This window comes from Carettochelys insculpta, chromosome 8 (genome assembly GCF_033958435.1).
Source record: "Carettochelys insculpta isolate YL-2023 chromosome 8, ASM3395843v1, whole genome shotgun sequence".
Lineage (NCBI taxonomy): Eukaryota > Metazoa > Chordata > Testudines > Carettochelyidae > Carettochelys > Carettochelys insculpta.
In genome coordinates this window covers 9,364,217-9,381,213 of record NC_134144.1, presented here as the reverse complement: position 1 = coordinate 9,381,213, position 16,997 = coordinate 9,364,217, and the positions used below count along the sequence as shown (strand labels likewise).

Genomic DNA, 16,997 nt, shown 5'->3' with positions numbered 1-16,997 from the left:
TCTTCTGGTGTGCTTTTTTCCTGAACTAAGTGCTGATGCAGGGCGGCAGCTGACGCTGCTGGGGCATCTTACCTCTGAAGATGTAGACTTGTGTCATCTCTGAATAGCTTCTAAAGCCATGGTTAAGATTGCAATCATTTGCCATTTATCTATATGTATTTGCTCTTGCAATGCTGGCTGTCAGCAGTGGCTTGCCGTGAATAGTAAAGTTTGTTCTGACAGCTCAGAATTTTTTTAATGTTAAAAGAAAATTTAGCCAAAATCTCACATTAAAATGTGCCATTGTTTTTCTACATCATAAAGGACACATGAGGGTTTATTGCTGACCCCATGCCTAGATGACCATTGGAAGAAATTAGGTAGTGGTTTGAGGATATTCTAGAGCCTGCTATGTCTAGAGCCTGCCATGTAAAGATTGTCAGGTATATGTGATTTGTTTGGTCTGTGGGGGCTTGCTGCCTCCTAAGAGCATCAAGGCCCTTACCTGTTTTGAGCTTAACTTCTTGCCAAACTGGTGGAGCACAGCTCTTTGGGAGCTGAAGAGACCAATTTTCTGAGGCTTGATCTACACTATGTAGGCAAGTCGATTGCAGGTTCACCGTTCTAGCTACGCAATTGCTGTAGCTAGAATCGATTTTTATCTAGCCATCTTCAGAGGGAGGTTGACGGGGGGAGAGTCTACCGTCAGCCTCCATTACTTCTTGCAATATTGAGGAGTACAATAGTGAGGGGAAGACACTATGGAGAGGGAGAATCCTCCACACCACAAGGTGTGGTGTGGCTGGGAAGGCAAAACGAAAGGTTTGATTGTAAAGTCATATCCAGTAGTGTTTGCTGCCAACACAACACAATAATGCACAAAATTGAACTATCAGGTGCACAAAGTAGAACTCTGAAAGATCAGCCCTGACCAGGTCAATCTTCCGCATAATGTAGATATACCCCAAGCCTCTTGATCAGGCTTTTATGGTCTTTCTTGTGTTGTGTTGGCAGCAAACGCTACTGGATATGACTTTTTACAATCAAACCTTTCCTTTTGCCTTCCCAGCCACGCCACACCTTGTTCCGGGGAGGATTCTCCCTCTCCATAGTGTCTTCCCCTCACTATTGTCACGAAGTGGCAGCATCTGATATCTTTTATGTTAAGCAGTTTTAGAAGATATTCCATCAAATCACCTTTTAAAGTCCAAATCGTAACACGCTACAAGCTGTAAGCAGCTTACTGACCTCTTCATCGGGGTCCACTCATTAGTTACTGTTCAGTCCCCTATATCCGACTTGGGAATAACTGAACTAAGTGTGAGATATTTACTGTTCCATGCTCTCCTAGTGAAACAGTTCATAGTCTTTGATACACTGGTATCTCTGGGTGAGTCTGTTTTACTCCAAGTGCTCTCTTCCCCTGCTAGGTGTTTGATCTGAAGGGCTCCCTGCGGAACAGAAATGTGAAAACAGACACAGGGAAGGAAAGCTGCGATGTTGTCCTGCTTGATGAAAATCTCTTGAAGATGGTACGGGATAATCCTCTGTATATCCGCTCCCACTGCAAGGCTGTGCTGAGGGCTTCCATCCACAGCGACTCCCACTTCCTTTCCAGCCACCTCATCATTGACTATTCCCTGCTGGTTGGCCGTGATGATACTAGCAATGAGCTGGTGGTTGGGATCATTGGTATGTAACCTTTTGCTCTTGTTCTTTCAAGTACTTCACCAGTAACGTCATGGACTTCGATCACTGTAGTACCATGTATGGTGGATTTTTTTTCTACATCTGTCTCTTCCTTTGAAACAAGTTTGTATATTAGCTGTTCACAGTGAACCTTTCTCAGGTCTCCTTTGCAGCCAGGGCTTTATTTGTGCCAAATATAGTTGGAGACTTTGCAGTCGAATGGCCCCATTCCGACATTCACAGGCTCCACTCAGCTTAACACAGGCACATGGTGTAAGGACGTGCCTTTCACCTGTGAGTAGGATCACACTGACTGTGAAGAATTTCCCTCACTCCTTGATGAGTGGATGAAGTATGCCACTTCCTATATTCCTCACTGCTCTTTTTATCTAAGCTGAATGTCTACTTAAATCATACTGCATCAGTCAACTTTCAGGGAGAAACCTAAGGGGAAAAAAACCTAGATTTTACTTACCTCTTTTAGGAGTAGAAGGGACATTCTCACAGTTAGTCTGACTTTGTGTTGCAAAGGCTGTCCAATTTCCCCTTATTGCTCCTGAATCATGTCTAACAAGCTGTGGCTGAAGCAAAATACATCTTAGACAGCCCATCTTGAATAAAAGAGGTGGATGGTGAATACACAGCATCCCTTAGTAAATTGTTTCATATTTGAAATCCCTGAGGGGAAATAAGTGCTTTCCTTTATACAGGTGCCAACTCCATTGTAAAGGAGGTTTTCAAATTGAGGTCTCTTAAGATGGGAGCTAGGGAGTTTTTGTGCTCCCTGTTGAGCAATCAGAAAGGCTTTAGGTTTTCTGTAGTTGGAAGAACTGAGGTAAAAATTCCACATAGTTAAAAGCAGTGCCCAAAATGTCCCATATGCTAGTCTAAATTTACTGTACTTCTATTAATTATATTGAATCAAAATAACCCAAAACTAGACTGTCGAGAGCTAGACATCAGGGAGGAACCAGTCTCTCTCTTGCGCTGGGCTGGGAAGGCTTTAGATTACCTAGCTGGTCTCCATAACTGGTTTCCAGGAGTTTCTTAAAAACAAAAACTTTTGAAAGTAAATAAAGTTGAAAATTGCACAAACCGATGGGTTTCAAGAGAGCAAAGGGAAAAACCATTACCAACACTTACAATATTTCCTAATTATATGATGAAAATAATGGAAATTGTAGCTGTCCATCAAAATGAATACACTGAAGAATATTTCACTCCCTCCCTTGCATTTGATTCCCACAGTTGCTGAGCAGTGTCAGCCAACTTTTTGAGTAGTGAATCTCTCTTCATATCCTGGATTGTTTCAATGGTATCAAGAGCTCTAAGCAAACTCAGTGGGGAAAAATGGGCACTTTGTCTATTTCTCGTGTCAAATGGACAGCTCTGTTTTTCCTATGAATAATCACCTCCTGAATTTTACCCATTTGGATAGCATTTTACATCAGATGATTGAGTGTTCTAGCATGTCACCTGAAGCTGATGACAGGACAAAATTGTAGTCATTATGAGAGACTTACTTGCCTCTGGAGGAGGATGATAGGATAAGCTAAAGAAGCAAGCATGTGGATCTCTTAAACTACATGTCATGCTGTTCTCCATCACTTCCACTGGTGCCTGTCATACTAAAGTGACTTGAGTACTTTCAAATTCAGATCTCCAGAACTAACTCTGGACCTAGGCTAGCCTACAACTTTTTCCTCTTTTTTTTTTTTTTATTCTTGTGCTTACAACAGTGAATTCATACAGACTGTGCTCCTAACTTTCCAAGTGAAATTTGGTTTTTAGTTCACCTATACACGTGCATGTCTATTTTCTGCAAATTCTTTTTTGGTTTTAACCTCCCGAAGGGAAACATGCCTTGAGGTACTGCTGGATTGGGTTAAGAAGTGGGAAAACCATTCCATATTCCCTGCAGAACCAATGGGAATAGATTTTATTCCTCCTGCATTCTGCTGTTTGTGTTCACAGCGATGCCACTTTGCTCCAAAATTAGACTTTGACAGTATCCCGCTTTGCTCGTTTTTGATGTGTGGAAAAAATATTGAGGAGGTTAATTTGGGAGAATCCCTGGGGTCATTGCCATTTTGAGAATGCTGGACCATGATTGTTTATATTATGTTCAGTAAATACTCTTAGTCTATTGTGTTTGGTTATTTAGAGGGGTTTAGTTTCAGTAAATATTGGAAAATACAGGCTGAACATCTCTAATCCAGCACCATTGGGACCTCTCCTGAGAGAATTTGCTGGACCACAGGAAGTCAATGTTGACATTACCAACCTTTCAGCTGCTTACTGGGCTCTTGGAAGACATTTAGAGGTAAATTACAGCTAAATAACAGCACAGAAGACTGAGAGCCAGAACTGGTGGCTGTAAATAAACTTTATGGGACCATGGGAAAGTTGGCCACACCCGTGATCAGTGGTCGTCCAGCTAACTGAAATCATGCCGAGCGAGGGACTGCCGAATTAGAGGATCAACCCCTACTTGATCCACAGTGGTGGAAAACCTGTAATCAGCAAGTTGTCTTCTAATTTAAAGCATCAGCTTTCACTTAAAATTAACATGTTCCTTGAATAACAATAATCCTGGAATTGGAGGCTGAATAAGTACAAGGATGAGGACTAGTTGATGCTGACAGGGATTCTTGGTGCAAAATGTAGGGGAGCAATAAAGGAAGCGAGATCATTTTAATGACTTTTAAACTGTTTGTTTTTTCCTCACGTGCCTGCAAAGCTACATCGCCTTGAGCTCAAGTGCCGAGAAGGCATGTTTGGAAGCAACCCTGGGATCTTCCTGCCCAAACTATGCTGTCCTCTCCTTCTTCAGGATCACTAGTGCTCCTGGGCCTCCTTCCATAAAGCACAGTTGGGAGGCACTCTGAGAGCAGCATCAGCTGCGGTTCGTGTGACTTTAGTGAGGAGAAATAATGCTATCTTGAAGTGAATGGGTTGCTAGCTCTTAAGCCGCCAGAAGGAATTCTTGATCATCAAGTACCCTATGAACTGTAGGAGCAATGTACAGCTGCTTCTGGCAGGAGTTGTAGTCATGATGTCAGCTGGGTGAAGGAAATAGGTGCTTAGAGTGCTCACTAGTGAGAGTAAAGGCAAAGCGTATCTGAGCAATGTCTTGTGTACGTAGCAAATAGCTGGTGTCTTGTCTTTGGACTTTTGGGCTATTTCCCCCTTCCAGGGTGTAAGACAGTGCTGAAATTGTCATGTTGGGAGACAAGGCTCAAAGTTCAATTGATTGTTAGCCGTATACCAGCAATGTATGTCTAATTACCCAGAAATATCTGTGTTTTGAAATATGAACTCACGGTGTCTTCCTATATTTGTAACAGATTACATTCGCACCTTCACCTGGGACAAAAAACTGGAAATGGTGGTGAAGTCAACGGGCATCCTGGGAGGACAAGGTGAGGCCAAGATACACCTAAGATTGTCTGTCTGATAACCAGTGTTCCCTCTAATCTGAGCAGTTGAGCCCAGGAGAGAGTCAGGTGCTGTCAGCTGGTTGACAGAGCACCCACAGCCGGCAGGGTGTGTTTCTATTGGTGGTGCACATGCCTCGATGCACATAAAACCTTCACCCGCCCATGGATGAGAGAATTAGAGGGAACTCTAAGCTGCTAACCCACCCTACTGTTGACAGATTTCATGGAATATTATTCTCTTCCCCATGCGCATACCACCCTCCCACCCCCTCAATGTATGTTGCAACTTCTTCCTCATTCCCAACGTGACGCCGAGTGTGCGTTTTGTGTTCTCATACTGTTAATTATCATGTTACTTCTGGTGGGGCAGAGTCACCTACATATCACGCCCCCCTGCCCCCGTTAGAGTGACAAAACACTATATCTATTGTTGGATGATTTGCAGAGGTAACTAATTTCTTCAGAGTAGAGTGGGAGATGGCTCCTTTCTTGGCTTTGGGGAATGAAATCTCTTCCATGAAAATTCCCCCACGCAGTTGGCCTGAAAGATCTGATCCCTGTCGCTTCCTGTGGCATCTCCCAGCCCCTTTATAACCACTGACTTGGTTGAAGCGGCTCAGACTGCTCTTTTGTCAGAGCTCCCCACCAAGCAAGTGTTTTGATCATGTGGCTTGCTAATCTGAAGCTGCCGGTTGTGGGAAGCTCAAAGGGGTGGCGCTTACAAAAGGGGTGGCTGCAGCTAAATGGGGAAGAGGTCTTTTGGCTGAGGCACTTAACCGGGACACTGGAGTCTTCAGTCCTCAGTGCTGCCCTGCCTGGTGGAAGACAAGTCACTTCTTCTGAGACCCCAGCTGTAAAATGGAGCTACTGTGGTCTGTTGAGAGAGACTCGTGCTCTGTGGTGGCCCACCAGTGGGGAGGAGGGGGAACAGGGCAGCTGCTTCAGGGTCCGCTGATTCAAAAGTGCCCCGGGGCTCCCAGCAGCTGCTGTTTACTGCAGTGGCAGCTGTAGGCATTTAAATCAGTAAGGCCCACGGTGGCATGCTCTGGGTGGTGCTGAAAGGCTGGCATTGGAGGTTAACCCCCAGCCCTGCCCCTCCCAGAAGCATGGTGTACCCTTCCAGCTCCCCACACATCCCTTGCCCAGGGACCCAGCAGTTCTGTCGCCTGCCCTGGCTGACTACGTGCAGCCCTTCATGCTGTGGAGACCCTACCTGGCTCTGTCTAAGCACTGTTGTCATGCAAACCTGATTCTCCCCACTCCCCCATGTGAACTCTGGTCCATCTGAAACTCTGGCATTTTTGTTGTTTTAAACGCTAGGTAAAATGCCAACTGTGGTCTCTCCAGAGCTGTACCGGACCAGGTTTTGCGAAGCAATGGACAAGTATTTCTTGATGGTGCCAGATCACTGGACAGGGCTGGGTCTGAATTGCTGAGCTAAAGCACAGGTGGTGCTGGGCGTGGAGCACTGTGAAGGAAAATGCTTCCGACAGAGGATGTAAACACGCTAGACTTTACGTTGTCATTCCAGCTTCCCAGCCACAGGCCAACAGATCATGCACCAGCATCAGCAGAGGCCAGGTGCATCTGAAGCGTGAAATCTGAAACTTAACCTGCACTTCAGTTTCTTACAGGAGAGGGTTACAGAAGAGCTGGCGACTACAAGATTCTCCAGAAGGCTGAGAGTGTGGTGATTCGTTAGCATAGCTAGAGGAAAGAGTTCAGCATCCAATATAGATTTCTGTACACTGTCCCGCATATCAGAGCACTGAAATCAGGGCTGGCCAGTTCATGATGGCATCACTTTGCAGGGAAGCAGGGTGAATGCTGCAAGTATTATGCATTTTGTACAATGGTTCAAGTGGGTTTGAATTTGTCGAGTGGGGGAGTGTGATTTGCACCAGTGTCCAGTGTGATAGTGCAAAGGACAGAAAGCTTTGAAATAAGCTCCCGGTAATAGCAAATCTGTCATTCCATACCCACAACATTGATTACCACTGCTGTTGTCTGAAGCACATTTTCTAAGAATTAGAGAATAACTTGTCCTGTTATGCACTTCACAGGTTCAGTTCTTAGTCTGCTTTGTGTGTTAGCCAGCAATGACTATTATATTACCCTTTTATTTGCACTGAACTTTTATGCAGCTAAGCTCATTACAGTAAAGTGCAATTTGCCCTGCATATCATCATTTAGTTTTCAGCAGCCTCACGCAGAAACAGAGCAGTCCCAAGGTGAGTTTGGGACACTGCAAAAACTGGAAACAATAGGAACACAAACCAGACATGCTCAAAGCCCCAGAAACATTCATTAAATCACAGATCTCTTAATCTTCTCAAGTAGAGCTTCTGTGCAAGAGACACTGCCTTGTCTTGCATTAAGACTCTCACTGCCTTAGCAGTGACCCTAACATCTCTTGAGGAGAAACTAGTAATTTCATTCCATTCCCACATAACTCTATCACATTCCTTCAGAATAAAAAGTCTTGTCAGCACAATACTCTTTTACATTCTGAAGACAAGATTCAACACACTGACCTCAGTGACACTTAATACATATAAACCAGATGAGAGAGAACAAAATTTGCTTTTGCAGCATTGAAATGAAGGTTGTGTGTTGGTGTGCTCTGCTGAAAATTTAAGGGTTTGGTTTTTTGTATGATGTGTGGGGACCAGTGAATCACCACGGCTTGAAAGTAAGCACTTTGGTTCACTTTTATTCATTTTACTTGTTTTTTGTAGCTGTGACAAGTTTACTTATTTTAGCTTTACTAGAATAAAGGCCAGTAAAAATGTGGGTTTTATGTGCACGTCAGGGGCAAGTTCCTTTGTCCTGGGACAGCACACACATTCATGTTTGTTTTCTGCTATGATCTGCTGTCACTAATGCTATCTTGACTGAGTAACGGATTTTTAACTGTACCATTTACCTCTACACAAATTTTCCATTATAGCTAATGGGACTAGCTAATTCATAAACCCAACCATGTGGATGAGAGAGGGTGGCCAAAGCAATCAACAGCAGCGGGAGTAGTGGCCTGAACCGGGTTGTTAGAATAAAAAGCCAGCTTGGTACTGAGCTGCTGTGAAGTGACACTGCTGGAGCAGTCACGTCCTGTCCAATAAGTAACTCCAGTAGATTGCCCCTCTTCCTCTTACAGAAGATCAACCAAATATAACAATCTAGCTTGAGTTTAAGCTGCAGAAGTCCCACGCCCTTTGTACTGCATGCTTATTCCTGTTTCTGGAGCCACTCATCAGTACTAGTCTGCAGTTGCAGTACCTTCCAAGGATGGTTGAAGACAACAATACGGTATATCTCCCTGCAGCCAAGTCCCATAAATCCAGTGAGTCAAGCGTTGATACCTGAGGTGCTTCTGTGTATGTTTACAGTTTCTTACCCCTAATGTTCTAACTTCAGAGCCAGGCTTACCTGGACATAGCTGGCTTTCAGCTGGGGCTTGACCTTGCACAAAGTCAACTTCATTGTCAAAAGGAAGTGCCATACCCACTTATCATGAAACTACAATCTTAGTTCAAAGCAGTAACTGAACCATGTTGTCATGCCTGTTGGCTACAGCGCTGTTTGGTGGTTGAGGGAAGCTGTACTACATGCCTTCCCCACAAGAAAGAGCCCCTGACACTGACTTATATGTTTACCCAGGTCTATATGACAAGTTTGCACACCTTTCCAGGAAAGCTAATTTATCTGCTATGCTCTGACCTGAGCGATTTTCTTAGTTATGTGTTAAGAGGTGACATGAAGTCTGAACATGGGCAACATCCAGGTTTTACTCCTGCGATAGTGATTTGACTCCATAGCACCCTCAGTTTTGCACCAAAGAATAGTTGCTTTCTCTAGAGTGGTCTGTTTCTCCCCCTCCCCCCCCCCCCCACCCCATTCTGCTACTCAGGCTGAAAAGTTCTTATGAACTCTGTGTGGTTCTAACGTAATAGTCAGAATTCCCGAATATTGGGCTCTAAGGACAGATCTTCAGCACTGCAAGAAAAGAATAAGTGGCAGAACTGATTTTAACCAAAATAAGTGTGTACTTTGGCCTGCTGCTTTGCAGAAGTGCTACTTGAAACCTGAAAATGTCCCCTGTATCCAGAGCCAGATCCTCAGCAGATACAAACAGGTATAGCTCTTCTGAGGTCAGTGGAGTTACTCCAGTCGATATCTCAGGAGACTGAGCTGACAGTAGTAGTAGCACTTGGGCAGTAAATTACTTGTCCTGGTCTGATAGACCAATAATAATTCTGACCTTGGAAAATAACTGATTTTGACGGTTTTGCAGACTTGAACTTGAACTGAAGTGGGGCAGAGTTCAAGAGAACATCTGCGGAATGGCATTGCAGCGTATAGCCATATATTGTTCAGCAAACAGGAAGGAAGTGTAAATGGCAGAAATGGAAGTGGCATCACTTTACATCTGTTCTCCATTAGAATAAGAACTAACCTAGCATGTCACCTGCTACAAAACTGAGTCCCTCCAAAGGAAAGTCACAAGCAATACTTCTTGCACACAAAAGACAGTGTCTCATCTGAAAACTCCTGTAGGGGCTAAAACTGGACTGGTGAGATGCTAGTGTCTATAGGTGAGCTGGATCAGGACACCCTGAAGTATTAATATGGGTCTATAATCTACACAGTATTATGGCTCCTCTTAGTGCAATGTGTTCTCAATTGCGTAACACGGGTGTATGTACATAGACTGAATAATCAACTACAACTGCCGTCATTAAGTAGCACTTACAACTGCTAATACAGCATCTGAATAAATCTGGGAGTTGATACAAACAGGTTATTGAATTCAAGAAGTGACAACTCATTTTTGTGTTACAGTATCTGTAGAGCGCAACTACTTTTGATGGCTTGGGCCTGGATTCTGCCACCCTTGTGCACTGTAAGTGGCCCCCTATGGGACCAACAGAGTTACATGCATAGTAAAGTGCTCCTCAGCCTGTCTAAAAGACTCTCAGAATGAAATCCTCCATTATCAGAGATTAAACTAACCACCTTCTAAAGCACTAAATGTACCATAATGTGTGTATATTTTGACTGTAACTTGGTTCCAGATGTATTTTATATGATTCTGACATGTTAAGCTATTTAAAAGTAACTGCCTTGACTATTTGGAAAACTGAACTGTGTGTAGATAGCAGTCCCAATAAAGAAAGTAAAATATACTTACTATGCTGTACGTGGTTTGTATGCACTTGTGAAGAATCTCATCAAAATTATAGCCAATAAATTTCATGTCTGCCCACGCCCTCGTATAATTTAGACAAGCCATGTAGTTCTGTGCATTATGTCATTAGGGCAAGATGGCAGACGACCTTTTTCTCTCCTAGCCAACAATTGGCTTAGTTCCTAATTTAAGGATAGGTCTGTACTGCAGTTGGGAAGTGTAGATGCAGCTGTAGTGGCTGCCATGTTTTTAATGCTTCTGATGCTTGAGCTAGACTTGATCTAAACTCCCTTGGATATGGCTACACCCCTCCCAGGTGCAGTGCTGACACCATTTCAGAGTTTGTGTTGTCTCTTGCTGAATGAGTGTTGACTGTTTGTTACCATCCCCACCAGAATAGAACTTTGTTAGCTGTTATGAGATGTTTGGTTGCATGTGCGTGCTCGCTCTGTCTGCTGTCCTGGCTCTGCCCCGACACCCAGCACAGGAGACTCGCAGAGAACCCCAAGAAGCACAAAATCAGATGAGGTGTGACAGTGCCAGGCCAGGTTATAGTTATCAAAAGTCCTCCTGTCCAGCGGACTCTACTAAACCAGTAACACGTCTATGCCTGTTGGAATAGTGTTAAGAATGGGAGTGGCAAAGGAAAGCCTAAACTTACTTGTAGGGCTAGGAAAGGATTAAATGAATCTGCCACCAGGGGATGGAAAGTGGCCAAGAGTCAATAGGAGCTAGAGGTAAAATTTTAAACCTGAAACTGAATCACAGCAACATCTCTCCTTTTGTTAGAAAAAAAAGAAACAGACAAGAGGGGGATTTCTCCAGGGCCAAGAGAGATGAAATGAGCTCTTCCAGAACACATCCCCTCAGCCCATCAGAATGGGTGAGTAGGGAAGGGTTTCGGTGGGCACGTGAGGTTTATTGGTTCTCATTGTTCAGGGGGTTGGAAGCAGAGTGGGTTTATTCGTTCCTTTTAAAATTTGGAGGTCTCGGAATGATCCCACAGTGCTGCCCTGCTGATTCCCCACGTGGGCACTCTGAGGACAGGGAATGGGGGCTGGCTAGTCATATAAAACTCTGCTAGACCCTGTCTCTTGTTTTAATATACACTTTTAATTGGTTAACAAGTATGGGTTGATCCTTTGTGCCCTTTAGGGGCTTAAAACTATGTTCCTGGCCAAGACACATTACCAGGGAGCTCACAGCTCCCTGTGTAACGCTGACAGACCCAGGTCACCAGCACCAGGGATTGACCCTGCAATTATAGGGGCTAAAGCCCTGCGCTCTACCACATGAGCTAAAGGCTACCTGGCTCTCAGCCAAGGCCGTAGAGCAGAGACTTCACTCACCCAAGTATGAGGTCTCAGTGCCTCTGGGTACTACACCTGTATGGCTTTTTATTCGGGGGGGGAGGGAGGGCAGGGAGGTGCTCTAGTTAATTCTTTTTCAACTCCTTGGAAAAAGGAGGTTGAGGGTTTTGTCCTCAGGAAAGATTCCAAGTGATTCCTGTCCTGAAAAGGGAGGTTGTACCTTTGGTGGCAGTTACCGACTGATTTCAGGAAAAAGTGAAATCAGGAAAAGCTTTTGTGTCTGGGAACGGCAGAAACGGGGTGTAGCAGTGTTGTTTGGTGAGCCAGCCCCAATCACCTGCACTTGACGTGCCCGGGTGGGGAATCAGTCGTGACACATGGTCTCTGCTCAGTCAGTGGCGGGACTTTCTGTTGCCCCCTAGGCTGGGCCAGGACTGAAAGTAACTTAGTTTCTTACGGGTACTGTTGTACCGCACCGCCCAGGGTAGGGGCTGCGGGCTCAGAGCAGGGTATTGGGCAGTGCGATATGCACTTCCAGCTTGGCAATTGTTGCTGGAATTACATATCTAAGGTTGACTTTTGGGTCTAGTGTAGACCTGGCCTTAGTCCTTCCTAGGGTTCACCACGCCACAGGTGGGGGTGGGTGGTAAAAATGGCTGTGTGGTCATTGCAGGGTGGAGGTGAGAGGATCAAGTGAGCCACCTTAGTCTGGAGTCTGGGTCAGGCAGGATTGTACCCCAATGTTCAGCTCAGGCTGCTGCAGTCACTCTGCTTGCCCACAGTATCCGGCGAGGGGCTGCAGGTAAGTAGGCAAGTTCCCAAAATCACCTTTATTTTATGGCTGCCCAGGGAGAGGAGCTGGGCTGCAGCTGGGGCTCCAGCTGTGGCTGCCCAGGGAGGGCGGCTGGGGCTGGGCCTCAGGCTGCCTGGAGAGGAGTTTCGGTTCAGCCCTCTGGCCACCAGCTGCTGGGAAGAGAGGGCCCATAGCCATGGCCACCTGCTGCGGCAGAGGACAGTGGGGTCTGGGGTTGGTCAGGGTCTGATGTTAGTAACCAGGGGTAGGAGCTGGTCTTGGCTCCATGGGGGAAGGAGGTAACAGAAGGGGTTGGGCCTCAGGTGGAAGGGACGGGGCTTTACCCCCTGCCCGTGGTATTCTACAATATTAACGTTGACTGAGCCGCTGACTTTTCCTATCAGCAAGCTGAATCCACAATTCTCCTTTTGTATTTTCTTGTGAGAGAATGCAAATATGCCACAGTTTGTTTGTACTGATGTATGGCAGAAAATTACAGCCACGCTGGAAATTGAATCAGGTAGTGGAAAAGCACAATTATTGCGTTGTGGCTGTATATGTTGAAGACTGTTTGATATTTTAGTGCTTAATTCGTTTGAGAGAGAAGGTGGGCGAGGCAGATGGACAGAACTAGTAATTAAGCTTCTGTGGCACCTACAGAGATGTCTTATTTTGCAGTGTGGCTTACATGCAAGTTGGTGAACACTGGCAGCAATAACCACAACATGGGAAATCATTATTCTTTGTACTAATTCAGCAGCTCTGCAGAGGAATTCATCTCATGCAAGTCAGGACAAACGGTAGGTTTGTATACAATCTAGCTTGTCTCTCAATGGAACCAAAGATATGGGGATTTTTGCAGTCCAGTGCTATGTTTTGCAAATAGCCTTTTAATTACATCTCTCTGTCTCTGTCTCTTGCTTTCGCCCACTATATCTGACACATTTTGTTCCAATTTAAGAAAGAGAAAAATGTGAAAGAAGAAAAAAATAGTTTGTATTCCAGGAGATGGGGCTATATTCCTGTATTCATTCTCACAAAAGAGAGGCTATCAGTTCACCTAAAGGAATAAACCTTTGAGTTTTTAGTAGGAATTCCTTTGTCTGTTAATTAGTATAGTAAGAAACCAGAAGGATTAAAGATTAGTGACTTCTGTTGGTTTCTAATTACGTTATGCAATAATCTTCTCCCTTCTTCCTTAGGTCAGGAAGGACATACACCTAACTAAAACAACAAGATGTCCTGTGGCACCTTTTATAGACTAACAGATATTTTGGAGCATAAGCATTCGTGGGCAAAGACGAAGTGGGTCTTCGCCCATGAAAGCTTATGCTCCAAAATATCTAAGACCCACTTCGTCTTTGCCCACGAATGCTTATGCTCCAAGAAATCTGTTAGTCTTTAAAGTGCCACAGGGTTTCTTGTTTTTGAGGATACAGACTAACTCAGCGAGCCCTCTGGTACGATGCACCTGAACTGTAGTTCCTAGCTGGGGGATTTCTTTTACTGTAAATCAGTACAATATCCCCTTTTAGAACAGTTTCTTTAACTCTGGCCCTCCTTCTAAAAGGTTTTACAACACAAGCATGGCTTTAAACAGCAAAATAATCCAAGGATTGAAAACTCTGGGTTTGTTTGTTTGTTTGTTTGTTTGTTTGTTTGTTTTTTTGATGATCGAGCACAACCTGCTGACCCTGGATGGAAGGAATACTTGATGTGATCAGCCCAGCTACTTTACTAGCCCTTCTTCTGGGGAACTAGGTGGGACAGTGAGGATTCCCGTTGATTTAATATAGAAGTCAGCAAGTTCAGAAGCAAACTGGTTTCTCAATAATCAAGGCAACTAGGGGTGTGTGTGTGTGTGTGTGTGTGTGTGGAGGGAAATCGGAAGAAATAGCATGTGACTTCTACCATGCAATCAGTACCAAGCTTAAAGTATAAAATGCACCAAGGAAAGATGCCCCAGTCTTATTTCCCTGGACCCTGCAATACGTCTTGGAATTTTCTGTACAAACTCTGAAACTGTTGCTGAGGAAAACACTCCCTCCCTCTCTCTCTTTCCCCTCCTCCCTCGAAAACCCCAGAATATGAAAGCTGGGCTCCTCACCATTTTACCTTTAGTGTGAAAGACTCTATACAGCTTTGACAATTACTCCCTTCTTGCCAATTTAAAGATAGTTTGGGGCTGGTGGGATTTACCAATCGAATACGATTTTTACCTTGGATAGGACATGATGCCCCATTTGATTGTTTCCTTTACCTCCCCAGTACCTATATCAACATAGTATTTGCATATTTTCTATATCCACATAATTAATCAGAAACACTTCTCTACATTTTTTTCAGCAACAGAATTAATTTCCAGAAGCCTTTAATTTAACAGCAAATAGAGCTGAATTAATTCTTTGTCACAGCTGTGGAAAGGGTCAGTTTTCTCAGTCTTTGTCCTTCTGTTTGATTTTCAGCTTTATAACCTTTCTTCCCCCTCAACTGCTTTCAATACAAACCTGTTTCTATTGTGCAAGGCCTTCTTATCTGCACCAACAGTGTGAGAAACAGAACTACACCCTCATGAGATAGCTCAGAAGCACTCTGCTAATTGTGGTGGTGGAGGTAGGCTTTGCAATTTAGCTTCCTCACTGCAAGCTAAATCAGAACCAGGAAAACACTCCCACTCTTGTGGGTTTCATTACAGTTACACACACCTCATAGAACTGGAAGGGACCTCAGGAGGTCATTGAGTCAAGTCCCCTGCCCTCTTGGCAGGACCAAGCACCATCCCTTTAGTCAGCCCCAGGGTTGGCCAAGCTTCAAGCAGCCCCTTCTTTCTGCCGGGGAAATAAATAGGCTCACCTGGGTGGACCCAACTCTGTGGTTTTCACTGTATTCTGTGATTACGACACCAGTCACATGAGCATGAAACCCATCAAGAGAACTAGCACCACAGCTCCTATGTCCATCTTGCCATAACAGGAAAGTGTGGCCTGAGAGGGTCAATGAACTCTGATGCAAGGATTTTAGGGTCTGTGTTGGTCAGATGTAGCTCCTCCGACCAGGCTTGCATCTACAGAGGTAGAAGAAATAATATTCCTAAGAACAGGTAACTTTGGAGTGAGCCAAGGGGAAGTGCTTACTGCATACTTCATAAAATGTGATTATTTTATTTTCAGGAGCCTGCAAGGGTTTGATAAGACCCACTTGATGGATGATATAACTATAGAACACCACAATTGGAGGAGACCTCAAGAGGTCTTAGGGTCCAGTCTTCTGCCCTCATGGCAGGATGTTGACGGAAACTGAGGGTCCTTTGGTTTTCCTCAGCATGGGAAGACTCTTAAATTCCCTTGATAGCCACAGACAGTAGTTGAAAATGTGGGCGCATAATGGCTGCAGTAACTGTATCGCAACAGGGGCTGAACAGGGGACATTCAACAAAAGGCACTGAGACTCGCTAGCTAATGTGCAAGCATTGATCTGACATAGGCTGCCGGGACAGCTCTTAGAAGGAGACCAAACCACTGAGCCAGTGATTTACAAAGGCAGATTTTAAAATCCATTATTGAGATTTTTGTGTAAAGCCAATTTTTCTGTATTTGTGCCAGTATCTCCACCATTCCCCTGAGAGTAGTCAGCTCTTGAACGTCTAATCCAATATTTCCCAAACAGTTCAATGTACAGTAAAATCTGAGTATGTGAACTCAGAGTACGCGACCCCCCTCTTACGCATCTGACCCCAATTCCTATAGTAAACCCTGCACTGCGATTTCCAGTTGCTCTTAACTTGCTCCCCCAGCCCTGGCTCAGCACCCCCTGCTCTGCTCACCTCTGGCACATAGCTCCTGCTTGCCCCCCAACCCCGCCTCTGGCTCTAGCTCACCACCCCTCAGGCATGACTCGGCTCACCCTCCCTGGTCCCAGTTCAACCCCACTGCTAGCTCACCACCCGCGCTGCTCGTTCTCCTCCTTTTCTCCTCAGCCATAATTGCTTTTAAAAAAAAAAACAAAAAAAAAAACTTGCCAATGGTTAGAGCAGTAACCAATGTTTTTTGTGCCAGCCATTTTCATCTCCGTTTGTGCCCATCCTGTCTGCTTACCGTGGCCTGTCTCTTGTGTAAGATTTAAATAGCCTCTGCCCACAGAAACAAATAACTTGTTCTGGGTTTGTACAGCATCTTCAACAGTGAGGAACTGACGTAAGATTGGCATCTCAATGAAGGTAGGCAGAGCTTTTTGGAAGTCTTTTTTAACTCCGCTGGAAAATGCAGAGTTAGGTCTATTGAATTGTTTTGTGAATTCACGTTGAACTTTCCAGGTAGCTGTGGTCAAAATAAATACATCAGAGAAAGTTGAGAAATTTAGTTTTGACCTTTTTACATTTCTCTGGCCTTCAGATCAATCTTTACCTCCATTTTATGTTTTGTTTTGTGTTTTTAAAGGTTTAAAAAGAAATCCTAAGAAATTAAACAAAATATTTGGCTTTGAAAGAAATATTTTGTTCAGCCATAATTTTTATTTTGGTTCCCTGAAAATTTTGAGAAGAAAATTATGCTGTGTTGATGCGACACAATTTTTTAAAATGTTTTTGGTTGGACCACACG

At 44.4% G+C, this 16,997-nt stretch overlaps 1 protein-coding gene across 4 annotated transcripts in view; it reads left to right on the top strand.

Moving 5' to 3' along the window:
• Positions 1-10,294, top strand: part of PIKFYVE (phosphoinositide kinase, FYVE-type zinc finger containing) — a 94,456-nt gene extending 84,162 nt beyond the window's left edge. For 3 of the 4 annotated variants that reach the window (XM_075001337.1, XM_075001335.1, XM_075001333.1), the window contains 3 exons: positions 1,410-1,671; positions 5,016-5,090; positions 6,429-10,294. In XM_075001337.1, the coding sequence (XP_074857438.1) occupies positions 1,410-1,671; positions 5,016-5,090; positions 6,429-6,544 (453 nt within the window). In that variant the 3' untranslated portion in view covers positions 6,545-10,294. The remainder of the gene's footprint in view (positions 1-1,409; positions 1,672-5,015; positions 5,091-6,428) is intronic. The other variant, XM_075001334.1, reaches the window with a different exon arrangement.
• Positions 10,295-16,997: the final 6,703 nt, after the last annotated feature.